Source organism: Miniopterus natalensis, chromosome 17 (assembly GCF_054644295.1).
Source record: "Miniopterus natalensis isolate mMinNat1 chromosome 17, mMinNat1.hap1, whole genome shotgun sequence".
In the NCBI taxonomy this organism is placed as follows: Eukaryota; Metazoa; Chordata; class Mammalia; order Chiroptera; family Miniopteridae; genus Miniopterus; species Miniopterus natalensis.
This window is the reverse complement of record NC_142097.1, coordinates 29,963,282-29,980,568: the sequence shown is the minus strand read 5'-3', so window position 1 is coordinate 29,980,568 and position 17,287 is coordinate 29,963,282. Positions and strand designations below refer to the sequence as shown.

The following is a 17,287-nucleotide window of genomic DNA, read 5'->3' as shown; positions in this document are numbered from 1 at the left end:
ACTCCTATTCACCCTTCAAAACCCACAGGAGAGTTCATTTCTCCCTTTTCCTAAGTTTTGGGTGTTTCACCATTTTCTTATACTGGAAAGGTGCCACATTACAGTTACTACAAAGCTGTGTCGGTCTTCTCTACAAAATTGTGCGTTCCCTGAGGGTTGAGACCAGGTCTTACCTTTGCCAGACAGGCCCAAGCAGTCAGTAAACATTTGCATCACTAAAGAATCAATCAATTTGCATCACTAATCAATCAATCAATCTATGAAGATGCAATCTGAATCCATTTCTGCTCTGAAGCCATTTCTGCCCTGAGTTTAATTACTATCCAACAGGGATATAGCCAACAATAGTTTAGAAATCATTTCCTCCTCACTGATAGCTATTCTCGCCATTTTATAAAGACGAGGGGACTGACCTTCAGGTGAAGTGGTGTGTTCCAGGTCACACAGCAGCTCATTAAGCTGCACCCCAAATCTGAGCCGCCTCGCCTCGCTGAGTGCCTAACATTACCTGGCTTTGCTTGGTACCACATGCACCGATGCCACACCTGGTTCCCCCAGGGGGCCAGGGAGGAGAGGGAGAAGGGAGCTGGTGCTGCTGGAACAGCCAGTCTCTGGCGTCTGCCGACAGTCTTCAGATACAGCCGGAGGGGAAATGAGGTGGGCAGATACCTGCGTGGTCCCTGGTGTCTGTGAGAGGCCTCTGGCGACTCCAGATGGCTCCTCTGCTCCCCACTTCTACACACACCAGGTATGAGCATTTTCAATCTCTTTGTTTACCCAGAAAAGTCACTCGGCTCCAGGGAGAACAGGTCTGAAGGGGCCTGCCCCGCACGGCGCGGCTGCATCCCCGCCCCTCCCGCCCCTCTAGCCTTCCTGTGTCACAGGCCGTGACATCGGCGTGCCTTCGAGTGAATGCACGCGCGGGCTGGCCCTGGCCGAGAAGCGTCAGCGCTCTGCGTGGACGCCCGGGCCCTCCGCACCTGAACCCCACGCGCGCTCACCTGTTCGGTTCCACTCCCCAGGAGGCGTAAACGGGGACGCAGATTTTTGAGGAGGGGGCTCTAGAAGGAGTTGGCCAGAAAGAGCTGCCTCCAAGGGGCCGGGCGGGATGCGGGGGCCCTGGGAAAATCGCAGGGGGGAGGGGAAGGGTTTCCTCAAACTTGGACCAGCCCTGCCCTCCGACGGCCTAGAAGGGGGAGTCAAACGGGAGGGTCCCCAGAGCCTGCCCGGGCGTCCTCCCCCCGCGCCTCTTTACCTATGAGGTGGCCCACGGAGGTGGCAAACGGATCGCGGTGACTCTTTGCAAACGCCATGGTAGCCCGTGAGAGCCGGGCCCAGGAAAAGCGCCCGCACGGTTCCCGGGCGCCAGGCCCCGCCCGCTCCGCGCCCCTGGCTCCTCCTCTCCGCCCGACCGCCGCCGGGGCTCCGGGCGGGGGCTGGGCTCCTGCCCCGCCGCTGCGGGGCGCCCGGCTGGGGGCGGGGCCGCGGGGGCGGGGCTCCGGGCTCCCGCGCACCTGCAGCGCCCCGCGGGCCGGGCGAGGGGGGCGCTGCGCGCGCCGCAGGTGGGACCGCGGGAGGCGTCCCGGGCGCCCTCTCCCGGCCCGGGCGGGCTCGCCGCGCGGTGGAGCCGGGCCCGGAGCCCAGCCTGGGAATTAGCGCTCCCAGCCCCGACCCCGCCGCCTGCCTTTGCTCCGCGCCTCTAGCTCCCCTTCGTAGCGAAGGACGTACGGGGTTAATAACGCACATCCCAGGATGATTATGAGAGCTGGGGGCGTAAACCGCCTGGGTCAGTGTCTGGCCCCCACAAAACACATACTTAGCCACTAAATGACTGGAGTAACTACAAATATTCACAGCCACCCCACCCCAGCCCCAGAGATCCGGGAGGGAGGCGTGTCCCTTGCCCTTTGCGGCTGCCGGTGGCGGATTGATTGGCTTTGAATTTAGGGGCCTTCCAGGAGCCGGCGGCCGGGGTCTCGCTCTGCCCTCCGAGGGAGCACAGGGCGCGCCCCGCAGGCTCTGGGTTCCTGACCCCCCTCCTGGGAGCGGAGCTCTCCCGCGCGGCGGAGCGGAGGAGAGGGGAGGGGAGGGGAGGGGAGGGGAGGGGAGGGGAGGGGAGGGGAGGGGAGGGGAGGGGGGAGGGGAGGGGAGAGGGGGGGAGGGGAGGGGAGAGGGGGGAGGGGGGAGGGGGAGGGGGGCTTTCCCCGGGCTCGGGCTGGGAGGCTGCGGGGCCTCGGGAACGCTTTGGAATGTAAATCCTGACTTGAGCAGCCCAACCCTTTTCCAGCTACCCTTTCGGAAGCGGAATTCATTTCCTTTTCCTGTGCATTCAGTTAACTTCTGATTAGCGATGTTAATCTCCAGGGGTGCCAGAGCCTGCTGGGGGGGGGGGTCCCCAGGTGATGGCAGTTAGCCATAGGATGGGAGCCCCCTGCCTCTAGATCTTGTTTCCTGCGGCCTGTCAGCTTGGGCGCAGTTCTACAAGCCCTTCTTTGGCCCTGGAAATGAGTGACAGGAGAGATTAAAGTGGGCTTGGTCCCTCCGTGCTGTCTCCTGGAGAGTATTATGCTAAGTGAAGTAAGTTGTCAGAGAGACAAGTGTCGCATGACCTCACTTATATGTGGAGTCTAATGATCAAAATAAAGTGACGGACAAAAAAAGATCCAAAGATGTTGAAGCCTGCAACAGAGGGAGGTATGTCAGAGGGAAGGGGGGCAGGGGGGGGATTAACCAATGAACTTATATGCATATAGGCATAGCCCCTGGACAGACAATAATGCAGGGAAGACCTGGGGAGGGGGTGGAGTGGGGTCAATTGGGGGGGGGGGAGAGACACACACACCCACCTGTAATACTTTCAGCAATAAAGATAAATTAAAAAAACACAAAGTGAGCTTGGTCTAACTTGCGCCCTTAGTCTTACATATCTTAAGACAGAAGTCAAAACCGATTGCAATAGGCACCAAGGGGCTAGCTTTTTTTCCTTCCCTCTAATTCTGTTATTTCTAATTTTTCTTGCTCGAAGTGAGCTAATACCTGGCATTCTAAAACCTAGATGGTATTTCTCATAATAGGATTGGTCCTACCTGTAACTAATATTCTCTCCACCTGCTTATCCAGGGGTGCATAGCTTTTTCAGGTGGTATCATTTTACAGGTTAGAAAAGTAAACGATTATTTACACAGTCACCTTGCTCAGGAAGGAGTGTCAGATTCCAGAAGGTGTGGCTCTGACCTTTATACTGTGCACCTCTCATGGGTAGAGCCCTAGAAAGCAAGTGGTACCCTTCACTAATTCACACTTTGCTGGGGCATGTGCCAGAGAATGAGGTGACTGACCATGGCAAGCACATGTCTGGAAGACAAAGTTCACCCATCACCAGGCTTTAGGCCGCTAAGAGTCATTTTTATCCCTTCATTCAATTCTGTTCCTACCACTACATTTCTTAGACTGTCAGATCTGGACATGACTTAGAAATCAAAGTTTCTATCCCCATCATCTTATACATTAAAAAAAAAAAAGCCAGGGAAGGGAAGTTACAAGGCCATCCATCCATCCATCCATCCATCCAGCTCTGGGTTAGCCAAATGCAACACAATAGTTTACCCCCCAGTCCCAAACTCTTCCCACTACAGGCCCCTCCTCTCATTTTAATATTTAAATGTGTTCCCTATGCCTTCCCCCGTAGGATTTTCTCTGCCCCTCTCTTTACTCTCCTTTTCTCTTAATACTGCTTAGGGTTGAAATTGGACTAAAGCTTGGGTTCTCCCAAACATAACCAAGACCTTGTGCATCTAAAGACGTATTTATCTTTAAAATCAACCCTCTTTTACGCAATAATTTTACTCTATATTTTTCAAAACCATTATGTACAAAGATATATGTTGACTTTATTTCCAGTTATTTTTTAATGTAGTAAATCTTGGCTACCCCTGATTCTGGAAATTCGAAGCTCAGCCTTCCCTCTCTATCTGCTCCTGGAAGCACCTCTACCACCTTCACCCGAGAGCCCCTCTCTCCCCTACCTCCGCCCCCAGGACTGTTGCTGAATTTCTGTGCGCTTTCACGAAACTCAGAGAACCAAGATGAGGGAAGGACGAGGCGCAGTAGGCATTATGCAAAGTGCTGGCCTCATTCCAAAGCTTTGGCCCTTTTCCAATTTCATCTTACTGCACCCAGCACAAGGATCATGTCGTTGATCTCGGGGGTGGGGTGGGGTGGGGGAATAAAGTGCCTGCAGTATCTGACCCGGCGCATTCCCCACCCAGCAGTGCCAAATAAGAATTTGTTGATCTGTAGAAACCGCTGAACTCTGAGTCTGACCTGTGGAAAAAGACACACCCCTGGGTGGAGCTGGAAAAATGCTAATGAAACATGCCTCGCAGGGCAGAGTAGGTGGCTCGCCTGTGGTTTTGCAAACCAGTGCCAGCCGGCTGCCTGGTGGGAAACCTGAAGGACCCAGGAACCTGCCCTGGGCTTACCTGAGTCAGGTGCCAGCCCACCAAAGGCGGAGCAGAAAGGCTGGGACCATATAAGCCAGACCTTAGCAGTAATTTGGGGAACCATGCAACTTTCTGTCCAGTGTGAGTTCCTTTGGTGCCCCGAGCCTTTTTCACTTACAATTTTACTTACTCGTTTAATCTTAGAAGTTGGCTGCTGTGTACTTTAAATTATCTGCTTTGAAAAAGATATAAGCATTGCTCATATTTTCAATAGAGTACCCTGGATTTCTTGTGTGTGAAGAGAAAGCATTTTATTTTATACAGGTAATATTTTTTTAACCATCAGAGGGCAGCCTTGATTAACTTATCAAATTCTCCCAGAGGCCTAGCTGGGCAGCCACATTCTGGCAGAGTGATTGACTGGACTGGGAGGAAGGCTCCAGAAACCCCAGTCAGCTGTGTTTTTCGGGGAGTTTTACTGCTCAGGGCTAGTTGCTCTGCAGGGAAGCATGCTGATTCTACTCACTCGTCCTTCCTGGGGTCTCATCTTGGCAGTAAAACCCAGGATTTTTTATTCAGCAGGCAGATGGGGGGGCCTAGGGGAGGTGGTTGTTTAAAAGAATAGGTGACATCAGGAATTAGGTGGCTGCAGGCGGAGATGGGTCCATAAAAGTCTCATCTCTGGATTTGAACCTCTGGGTGACAAATATATACTTGCAGTTGTGCAAACTTTGAAATATAGTTAGAGGCTGCCTGGGGAGGCTCCTCCATGAAGAATGGGATGAGGCTGAGAGTGGGTCATGATGAAGGAGCAAAGGAAGTGTGCCATGATTAATGGGCGTAGGTGGTCAACGAAAGAAAGGATCAGGCCTTATAGTTTATATCTTTATTAGATCATTGGCTCATTCGTTCCTTCACCTATCACACATTATTGAATTTGATCAGACAGAGGCACAATGTGACCCCCTCAGTGAGTGAGAGAAACTGTCTAGTAAATGACGTTGCAATTCAGCCTAAGAGGCGAATAAATGCATGCACACAGTATCACAGGAGCATGGCGTGGACACTCACTGCATGCAGGACGGGTGCCCGCCCAGATCAAAGGTCTGGACAGCACTGGGTTAGAGCCAGGTCCCTTAGCAAAGGCCTGAGCACAGACAAACCTATGGGCAGGAGCGGAAGGGAGCTCTAGTAAGTCTGGGTCTCCCGAACTCTGCACCTGACTCCTAAACAGGGAGAACTTTGACTTTAAGTGCATTTCCATCTCTATAGGGTGATGGCAGATAGGAAGGTGTGCCCAATTTCCTTCACAGTTGGAGGTCCTCTGTGTCTGCTTTGAGAACTGAGCACATGGCAACCTTCACTTGTTCATTTTACAAACACGTAATGGGGCCCCCACCAGGCCAGTCACTATGCTTGGAATCCGTGGTGTGTAAGGGCAGAAAATCTGTTAGTGTGTCCAGGTGATGAGAAGACTTGAAAGAGACCTCGTATGAGACCTTTGTATCAATCAGTGTTTCTAGGTAGATAGCTAGATAGACTAGACTAGATAGATAGATAGATAGATAGATAGATAGATAGATAGATAGGTATAGATAGATGATAGATAGATAGATAGATAGATAGATAGATAGATAGATAGATAGATAGATGATAGATAGATAGATAGATAGATAGATAGATAGATAGATAGATAGATAGATAGATGATAGATAGATATAGATGATAGATAGATATATGATAAGCAGATAACAGCTTAGCCTGAATTGCAATTATCATTTACCGGACGGTTTCTCTCACTAGCTGGGTTTACACTGTGCCTCTGTCTGATAAAATTCAATGTGTGGTAAGTGAAGGGATGAATAATGATAGGATCACTTATAGCAGGAACCAAGAGTAGTCAAAAAGGTACTAGTAAACTAAAGCCAAAAGATATAAAAACAGCATCCAAATAGAGGGTGGGGTAGTTGCCTAATGAGATCAACAGTAGAGAACCTGAGATTATCATTGGTGGGGGTTGCCAAACTTTTGGAATTTCTAACCCCACAATGGGTCTTGGGAATTGAGTGTCCTAAAAAAATCTTATAGTTTTTAAACTATATTCCAGCTTTAGTCTAGCTATTCCTGAGTTTGGGGGGATTTCTATTGTTGCCATTTCCATGTGTAGCCTGACAATGGATTTCCTGTTGTTAGAAGTAACCTCCGTGAATCTCTATTTTCGATTACTTCAGGGAACCTAGAGATCACTCTCCTACGTCTATAAGTTGGGTACCAGAGTTGTACATCAAATATTTATCACTACGTATTGGACATGTTAGATTTCTCTACTAATCATTCGTTTCATACTTTTTGTCTAGTCTTTGCATGGATTGAGCAAGCCTAAGTAAAACTTCTCGTGGAAATGCACAGACACTTTCTCTGGGGGGCCTTTGACAAGAAGCAAGCATGAAAGTGTATCCCCTGTTGGCCCCACGATGCTGCTCAGTGAGGCGTTAGGGCTCCATATGGTGGAAGCTGTTCCATGACAGGTCTGGTTTATTCCAGTTGTTGCTCCTGATGGGGATCTTGGGCAAACCTTTTCATATTTCCCACCCGAGTGCAGCTGAGGATTGGGGCTACCTGGGAGCAGGTTTAGAGGAAGGTGACATTATTAATCAATACGCTTTTATGTCCAGTTATCCCTGGCCAGAGATGAGTCCTTCGCATCGCTCTCAACAGTCCCTGGGATTTAATTCAACCTTTGTCATCTCTGACAGTGTTCTATAGTCCCCTTCTCTGGCTGCCAATCTTAAAACAACAGATTTCGGAAGAAACTTTTGTCTTTTCCCCATAGTATGGGAAAGGAGGTGCCATTCTGCAGCCATTCAGAGAAGAGAAATATTTTATTTTTGAAGAGGTGAACTCTTGGACTTGTTAATATATCTCCTTTCACAGCTATGCTGACAATATTTTATATCTATGATTCATTCTTTTATACAATGAAAAGATTAAGCTAATCGCATAACATTGCATCAAATATGTCACCCTGCTTTGGGGAATGCTTCTTATAGACCTGAAAGTATATTGAAGATATTAATATGAATCCCTTAGCTGTCCTTGCTTGAGAACAGGAAAAACAGACATCATCATCATTATTCCATTAGGGATCAAACCACGTGAGTAACATACCTAAGATTTGCAGACTTGCCATGTCTAGATGCCGAGGCACAGGGTATCGATAATTTACCCAAGGACTCGCAGCAAGTAGCACATACATTTCATTCCAGAGCCTGGAACCACTGCGCCTTCCTGCTTCCCCAGCATCGTGCCCGTGAGCTCAGGCTCCAGAAAACTTCAAAGAACACCTGATGTACAGAGCGTGAAGAGCTGAAGCGGAAAAGCCAGGTGTGAGCAATGAGGTATTTGCTCATTGCTCCTCTAAATTCCCTCCCCCCCCTTTTTTTTTAAATCCTGTGAGCAGAAGAAATAGGATCCCTGGATTATATTTTAAGTAAGAAGTCACACAGTCAACAATGTATAGGTACCCACTATGTGGCAGCCTTTTCTGTTTGTTTTGTGAATCCTCACTGGAGGAAATTTTTTTAAGAGAGAATTGAAGGGAGGGAGGGAGGAGGAACACAGAGAGAGAGAGAAAAATCGATGTGAGAGAGAAATATCAATTGGTTGCCTCCTGCATGTGCCCTGACTGGGGCCGGGGATCGAACCTGCAACTCAGGTACGTGCCCTTGATGGGGAACTGAACTTGGGACCCTTCGGTGCATGGACCGACACTCTAACCACTTGGCCACACTGCCAGGGCTATGGCAGCCTTCTCATAGGCACTTTCACAATGAGCTTACGGATCAGGAAAAGGCAGGTCAGGGACCAGCTGGGGCCGAGATGGACAGAGGCCTGTGGGTCACCCTTGGTTTACATGAAGCAGGCCTTTTCTTCAGAGCAAGCTATGCTCCATGCTGCTTACATGGCTGTTTCCTGTACTAATTAATTTGTGAGCTCTCTGTTGGATTTTAATTACAGACCTATTAATTCATGAGAAGAATTGACAGATGTTGTAGGTTGGTCGTAGCAAATTAATAGGCAGGTGCTGGGGAGAAAGTCCTGAAGACTGTTCAGCAATTGACTCAGACCAGTTGCTACTTGGAAGCAGGAAGCGCAACCTGGAACATCTTTAGTTACTCAGACTTAGTTACACAGCATTTTTAGAAGGAAAGAAACTGAGATTCTAGCTTGGACTTGTGCTTTCTATTCCAGTGAGGAAGGTGAGTTGGGGGTGCTCTAAAGAGAAGGAATGGCAATGATACTGGACTGGGTCACCTGGAGAGACTTGGGTAAAGTCCCTTGGGATGATATAAACACGATGGAGGCCCAGGAGTGTAAACACGTTATTTTTATCAGGATTTGTCCTTATATCTCAATAGAAAACTCTAGAAAAAGCAAAACTATAGAGAGTTCCCTTTTTGGCTTAGTTAGTAGCCTAGAACCGAAGCTGAAAAAATGGCCAAACTTTTTCCCTTAAGTTCACTTCCAATTTTGGAATTTTGTCCCATTGTTGGGAGAAAAAGCCAGGCCAAGAGGGTTACAGAGGAAAAAAAAAAAAAAAATTCCTTTGGCCTGACACAAAGATGTCTTTCACTGATGTCCCTGGCTTTGTCTTGATCTAGCTCTCAGTGAAGGGAACATCAGAAAAGACAGCTGGTCAACCTTCCATTTAAAAGCAGCCCTGACTGTACTTGGTGACTGAGCCAAATCTACAGAAAGGGGAGAAAGGCTGTGCTAAGGAGGTGACATTTTAATACTTTTTGAAACTGCTCCTAGAAGCACAGCCTGCAGTCTGTCACCTCGATTGGATCAGCACTCCTGCTCCTTGAAGCCTACTCCGCCTTCCCTCTCACCCTGGCTCCTGGAGGAGTAAAATGAGGATGGGGGACAGAGAAGGAGCCTCGAGTTACCTGTCAACACCTCCCTCTACAGGGAAATCAAACTAGCAAAGTGCTATGTCTCTAAGCAGGATTTCTGTCAGCAAAGCCATCCCCTTGGGAGTAAACTGGAATTACATAGAAAGGGAGGTAGAGCATTCAAGAAGAACTTTCTAATTAGTAGAGTGGTGAGACTGTAGAATAAACAAAGATAACGGAGTAACACCTAAAAGGTAAAGATAAACAAATGCAGTAGTGGTTTTTAAAAAACATGCCCCCTACCTTTGCAGCATGCGGCTTAACCAATCTTTGAAGACCTCCTCTGCAGAATTAGGTGCCCCTTACGCTCACTTCTAGCATCCACTTGCATATTTGCATATTTATTATGATACCTATTCACAGGCAGAGATTCTAGTCTATTCTGCTAGTAAATATTGGTTGCATTACTTAAAGAAATACGGTGTTATTTTTTAAAAGTTTTACCAAAACAACTGTTTAAACGGAACAAAATGGATTACTTTTCCTGACAATGTTCCATAATGAGGGTGTTTCTATAGGCAAAGCATGTAATTATAAACCTCAAATAAGCAGATCCAGCATTTGATTTTCTCAAGTGAAATGGCTTCTGTCTCTTTAACCACCAGCATCCTCATTAGCAGAGCATCTCTTATATTCCTCCCTTTCTGACTTTTATATCCATTGTTATTGCAAAATAGAGCTCAGCGTCTCTCAAACATAGTAGCTGCAATAGGTCAGCAAAAGCTTTTTTTTTTTCTTACTATCCCATGTGGGCGACAGAGGTTTTCCTCCCTCCTGGCATTGTGAGTTCCTGGCCATTTTTCTATGGACATTTGTCCTTGCAATCCAAGTAGTGTTCCCTAATCTTTCACTCTTATTATAGGCAAATCATGTTGTGGAAACATAAATTGTAAGAGAACTGTCTGTATCTGAGCTGTGCTTTCCACAACCGGCTGCACATCAAAATCACCTGGGGATCTTTTACCCACCGCAGCTTCTTACCTGCACATCTGATCAACAGAATCAGCATCCTTGGGGGTAGGGTCTGGGAAGCTACATTTTCAAAAAGCTTCCCCCAGGATTCAGATGTACAGGTGGATTTGAAAACCACAGCACAAAAGAACTTCTTGTAGTCTCAGTGTTTAGAAATCCTTTGAATGAAAAATATATTCTTTTTATTCCCCCCAGTTGAGATTCTTGCAAATAATTGTTGTCCAATTAACAACTATGGAAGGAATATAATCTTTTATGTATTTATTTATTTGGAGAGGAAATAGAATCACTGAGAGACACATTTGGAAGAAACTCTATGTGATTTTCTCTAATCATACAGGGAATAAATCTTTCCCAATTAGCACTGTAATAAAGGTGGCCAAGCAAGATTGGCCAAGGATTTGATGGGATAATGGATGTTAAAGTATCCCAACAAAGGTTGGCGTGGGATAGGTTAATAGGTGCTCAATGATTGCATTTCTTCCTGTTAGGTTTCCATTTCTTTCCTATTTCCCTCTCTCTCTCTGTGGATATTCAACACTTCTATTTTCCATAAACACGGAGAACAAAAATATAATGATACTTAAAAGATCAGAAATTACATAATATCAGTTATTATTCCTTGGAATGTAATTGAAGCTAAATAAAATATTTTCACTTTTATAGCTTCACCCACCAATCTCTTAATTAGTCTCTAGCAAACTAGCCCCTCTGTATTAGATGCTAATTCTTTTCTGTACTTCAGTGAAACAGTCCCAATCCTCTGTTTTTCCTAAAGATTAGCAACAGTTCAGACAAAAATCAATTCCTCTTTTCTCTTTGATCCCAAAGCACTTTGTACCTCTGCTGTAGAGTTATCACACACTGGCTTTTATTTTAATTACCTAGCTGTGCATTCATGTTTTCATGTTGATTAGTCTTTGTGTATCTCCACAGTACCTTACCCATCATAGGTGCTCAGTAAATATTATTCTGTTCTATGCATTTATCACAATGGTGACTGGTTAGATTTGGGGATATTATTTTCTTCTGGCCTGACTTCTCTGCTGTATGGTAAAGCTGTCTGAGGCAGGCACTGTTTCTTCTTGCCTGGGATTTGCAAACCTGTTTCAATCCCACATGGCCTTCCAATCCCTTCCCATTTCTCTGTCCTTCACATAATGAGTTGTTATGTTTGCATGGCCCACTTCCTTACCTCACATTATCTTCTAAAACCATTCTAAGATGTTTCTTGCCTATCACTGCATGGACACATCTCTCCTCAAGGTCACCAGTGATCTAGGATGGTCCCCTGGTCACTTCTTTGTCTTGTCTTAATTGATCCCTGGGCAACATTCAAAATAGCTAATGATCTCTTGTATTGAAACATTCTGTTCACTTGATTCTATGACCCCATAAAGTAATTTCTCAGTTTCCTACTATGTCATGGTTTTTTTTGATGACCCTGCCCCTCTCTGAGAACTGTAAATGTTAGAGGCCCAGGGCTCTGTTCTGAACCCTCTTTTCCAACCCTCTCCAGGTGAACTCATCTAATTCTATACTCCAAAAACATACCGTTGGTATTTTCTCTTGGAAATCCAGACTCTTCCATCAAACTGCCTAATGGACACATCCGTATAAATGCCTGTTAGCCATCTCAAACAAAACATCACCAAAAGAGGACTCTTGATTTCCATCCCCAAATATTCTCATCCAATCTCTTTTACCTCAACCAATGGCATCACAATCTACCCTGTTGATTGGGACCCAAACCTGGGCATTATCCTTCATTTCTTACTTTCTTTCACCTGCCATATTAGTAAGCCCTGCAGATCTTCAAAACATATCCTAAATCTGTTCTCCATCTCCACCCCATCAACCCTATTCTAAGGTATCTTCATTTAAGCCTTAAGAAACCTCCTAATTCATTGCTCCACTTAAACTCTTGCATCTCTAGGTTTCACACTCTGCAAAGCCAAAGAGAACGATCTCTTAAAAACACAAATATAATATCTTTACAGTTTAAAAGCATTAATAACTTTGACCACATACTTTAGATTAAAATGACCTATAAAACTCTATGCCAATATGTTTCAAGTTTGAGCATGCATCATGATCTCCTGGGGGGATCTATTAACCCCCAGAATGTTGAGTTTCTGATTCAGTAGACCTGGAGTGCAGGTGGAGAGGAGAATTCATTTCTAAGTTCCCAGGTGATGTTGACACTGCTTGCGTGAGGACCAATTAATAGCAAAATTGGATTCTTGTCCCTAGATGCTTATTTTTAGAATAGTTTGAGATAAGAATGTGGGAGAAGAAAGTTGTGGCCAAGGAGTGAAGAGAAGTTGGTCCTAATACTGACCTAGCCATCAATCCGATATATAACTTGAGTCATTGAAGTCACTGGTTTTCCCCGAACCTTGATAGTCCCACCTGTCCAGTGACGAGTTTGACCTATACGCTTCTCTAAAATGCCTTACGGCTCAATAAGTTGATACTCCTAATTGAGTAGACAGGGTGTGCACACATGAACAGACATAAGAATGCTTACAAAGCAATTTATCAGCAAGTATACACAAGTGCAGGCAGTATATGTTAAGGATTTAGGTGGATCAACGAAGAGAGTGACCCCTCGTGGACGGGTCTAGTTAAGAAAGATATTGACATTTTGACTAATGAGTCCTATGCCGGTGAACTGTTTACAATAAACAATTTAAAAAGAAATGTTCATCACATGAGGCTAAGCTGCATTCATGAAAGTCTCCACCATAGATGAACATATCAAGCAAAATTCTACTTGATGTCTGCTAATGCCAGGTGCTTTCACATCCATTGTTTCACTTAAGTCCAGAGAAGTTCAGTAACTTGCCAAAGGTCACCCTGCTAGCAAGTGGCAGAATGGAGAGTGAAATGCAAATCTTTTGATCCTGAGTCCAGCATCCTTGCTGCTATACCACTAGTACCTACCTTCCACTTCACCTCATCCATTCCACGCTAACAGGCTTGACTCTAGACGTGAAAGAAGCTAGTGAACCAACTATTATCTGTCTCCCCCCTACCTTTGGCTTGTATAATGTGTTTGCATTTTTAAAAACTAAGTAACATTTCTTGCAGTTGCAGCTCTGTTGTGTTTTCTGTTGTTGACATTCTAAGAGCTGGCAGTTTCTTCTGATTTCCTGCTGTTTCTACTGATTCCCTGTGCATCAGTGAGGACCAAAAAAAAAAAACTCTCAACACACATCTGGCTTCCTTGAGCAGCTTCTTGTCCTTCAATTCCCACCATACCCTGCCAATTCTTCCAACAGCTATTACTTTACTGTGAAGCATTCTTCTTAATTTGAAGATAGATAATTTTTTTGTGGGTGGGGGAGAAAACATTATCACTAAGTTTCTTTATAATGCTACTCTCTCGTCCATCTTGTTAGTCTTTACTCCATACCCACTCTGCTTTGGCCACTGGAGTATTTCCTTGGGTTGCTACTAATAGATTAATGCACAGTGCTTTATCAAGATGTATGGATGTGTCACCCCAGTGCCATGCTAAGCATCAGCTGCTCTGGAGGGCAGCATTCCTTCCCTTGATATGAGTTCCTCCTTGAGCTCTCCGCAAGAAAATTAAATGATCAGGCCATTCCACCAGTGCCCGAAGCATTTTCCCCTGAATTTCCTGCATTTCACCCTTCTGAGTCCTTTATGGGAAATATTCCATACAATGAGATGAAAATAAACTGAGAGAGAAGTTTATCTATCATGTGCCAGGCCAGACATGCTGTTTCAGAAAGCTCAGAAACAATAATGTGGAGTTATAGTCTTTGTCAGTCAGAGGCAATTGCTGAGTTTCAGATTGCATACAGCGAGCTGGAATCATCTCGCGGATGTCAGCTTTCATGAGCATGCATTTGAGGCACTTATTCAGTAGGTTCACCCTTGAAAGTGTAATTCTTCTTTCAATCCTGCTTGTTAGAGAGTGTGTCACAGACCAGAGTAGCATGTCATGCACGCATATGGAAATAATCCTTAAGATTAAATTTACCTAAAGGGCGCGCCTACTAATTACTATATTTTGTTCATTGTGAGAAAACAGAAATGTAGGCAGTGGAGTCCACTTCAGATATGAGTCTGGTTTAGACATCTGCTTTTTCACAATCTTTAGAAGATGTGTTTAGGGGCTATTTAAATTAAGTGTAGGTATTTGGGCATTTTTAAATATGACAAAAGATTAGCTAAGAATGATTAACTCCAAAGTGTGTAATGGAAAAACCCACATTCAGTTGAATTTACATTCTTTCACAGGGGAAGAATTTTTAAGGTTCAGTAGCTCATGGTTGATTATTAAAAAAAAACCACAAAAACATTTATTAGTAAATTCAGGTAGTAATTTTGTTTTTACTGTTGAATAAATGATAGTTGATGATTTCCTACATGTGACAATTCAACTGTACAGATGACGGCTCCCCAAGAGAAAAGCTCACACAGTGGGGACCTATCTTTTCTGTATTCTGCTCACAAATATAGGACTCTCATCTGGTTTCTGCCCCATTCAGAGGGAGGTGAACTCACCACCAAATACTGGAAGGTGGTCATAATCATTTAAAATGTTTATAAAAATGTTCTTATCATGTGCCAGGCCAGACACGCTGTTTCAGAAAGCTCAGAATATTTTAAAGTTATTATCTGCCTACACCCATATGCAATAGGATGCTTTTAGCAAAACACATATAATACCTTTCATTCGTTCACACACGCATCTACTTTTTCATTTAAACATTTAAAAAATATATATGTTTTTACTGATTTTAGAGAGAGAAGAGAGAGGGAGGAACATCAGTTGGCTGCCTCTTGCACACCGGGCATGTGCCCTGACTGGGAATCGAACCAACGACCTTTTGGTACATGGCATGTTGCTTAAACAACTGAGCCACACCAGCCAGGGCTCATTTAAACCTGCTTAAAGTACCTACTACACGCTAGCCACTGAGCTCAGTCCTAGGAATTCTTAGTGGTATACAAAATTTTTTCTTAGAAGTATCTTTTAAGTCATAAAGTCCTGGATTAAGTTCACCTAGAAAATCTTTATTTTCTGAAAAATAATAACATCAGTAGCATTTTTACATGTAAATAACTGAAAGGATACAGTGTCTGTTTTAAAAGTCTTAAACATCAATCTCTGGGGAGAGATGGGTTTAAAGTAGCTTCCCAAGCACTCAGTAGTTACCTTTCAGCCAGCCTTCAGCAGTAACCCCACTGACCCCTTCCGATTTCACATCCTCTAACCCCCGTGGATGTTAAGACTTGTGTCTGCGCCATCAATTTTCAGATTTTTGTGGACTAAAGATTTCCAGCCTGGCAGAGGCCTTCTTGCCTAGAACACCCTTTACTTATAATGTTTTCAGTATATGTTCCTGACGATCCTCGGTTTGGCTCAATAGAGCTAAATACGTATCTTATTGCATCTGATCACTTAAGGCAAGAAAATCAAGATTCCTGGAATCATCTGGGTGTCGTTCTACATAGATCTTTCTTGTTACAATGTCCTCTCCACAGAACAGCCAGCTTATTTTGGCCTCGAGTAATGACATTTTGCCCCCTATTTTCCCTCCTCTTTTCTCTCTTCACCCCTTTTCCCTGCCTCCCTCCTCTTTTGAATGTTCCCCACACGCTTATACAGCACACCTGGGTCTTCAGTTCTCCAATTTCCCTGAAGTCTCAGGCTAATGTTGCCATTCGTTTGGCTTTGTTTCCTTGAAGCAGGGTCATTGATCTGCCTGTATCCAGATCTATACATTATGTATCAGTAGATGAGAAATCACACCCAAACGGCAGGACGTGGCAGGAGGCATCAACACAGATTAGCTCTAGCTGATCAAATCATAACCAGCAGCCAGCCCTGCTCTCTGCTCAAGTGGTCTCGAGAGGGAAATCATGGGAATCTTTTCTATTTTTCAGAATGGCTTTCCGTCTCTTGTACTCTTAATAAAAACATTTGTAACCTGGGCATCCCGGGGTAACATTTAGTCCTAATCAGTAACAGTCATCACGGCATTAAACTTTAAAGCAGAGAAATGTGATGAGGCTGTAGGAGTTCAGGGCATAAAGGAGGGAAAACTAAGATGGTATTAAAGCCCCAATTAGGCACTTCCTGAGCAAAATGTGGAATCTGGGGGAACCCAGGCAGAGCCAGGTAGCTGATCGGTCGGTCCTGAGAAGAAGGTGTTGACACACTCACACAATCAACAGGAACCCGAGAAGGAGGGTTGCCTGCGGTATTTGACAGGGCTGATTTGTGGCCTCTTTTGAGACCAAAGAGAAAGGACTGAGGGGTTTTTGGGCTCACCGTCATTAGAATGTCGTCCGATGTTTAAGAACACCGTGACCTCCTGCTTGGGTCTTAATCCCATCCCAAAGGCTCAGTGGTAGGGATGGAAGGCAGCAGGTGAAAGGAAATCAGAGAGTCAGGGGCTGATCTGTATGCTAAAGTTTCCAACGAGGGCTGGAGGAATGGATGTATCTTATAGGAACTGCCAGCTACACTGGGACTAAGAGACCTTGGAGGGTAGAGAGAAACATTCCAGAGAAGAGAGTTTAGAAAGGTCCCTGGACCAGCCAAGGGAGACTGAAATTTATCCTAAATCCAGGGATTGCAGATCAAGCTACAGAGAACATGAAGAGAATGTACAAGTAAATGCACTGACAAAACAGGACAAATTGTGAAATCCCACCTTTTAACCTTCTGCCGCTGCATGGCATATTTCAAGGTCAACTGGTAGATGAATTAATTCTACTCTTGGCTTTGGCTGTGTGACCCCTTCTGTGTCTCTAATTCCCCTGTGTCTGACCTCCTGGGGGTCTGAGATGCTTGCTGGTAAGTATTTAGGCTTAGGCGCTATACAAATGGAGTTCAAATCTCTGCCTCTTGACAAGCTGTGGCACCTCAGATAA

General features: G+C 45.2%; 1 protein-coding gene across 4 annotated transcripts in view; it reads right to left on the bottom strand.

The window, feature by feature from the left end:
* The window catches only part of TOM1L1 (target of myb1 like 1 membrane trafficking protein), a 38,511-nt gene extending 37,192 nt beyond the window's left edge, over positions 1-1,319 (bottom strand). For all 4 annotated transcript variants that reach the window (XR_015715872.1, XM_087826218.1, XM_087826220.1 and 1 more), the window contains exon 1: positions 1,256-1,319. Coding sequence is in view for 3 of the 4 variants with exons in the window: in XM_087826218.1 (XP_087682344.1) it covers positions 1,256-1,313 (58 nt within the window). In the remaining variant the exon portion in view is untranslated. The remainder of the gene's footprint in view (positions 1-1,255) is intronic.
* Between the last annotated feature and the right edge of the window lie 15,968 nt (positions 1,320-17,287).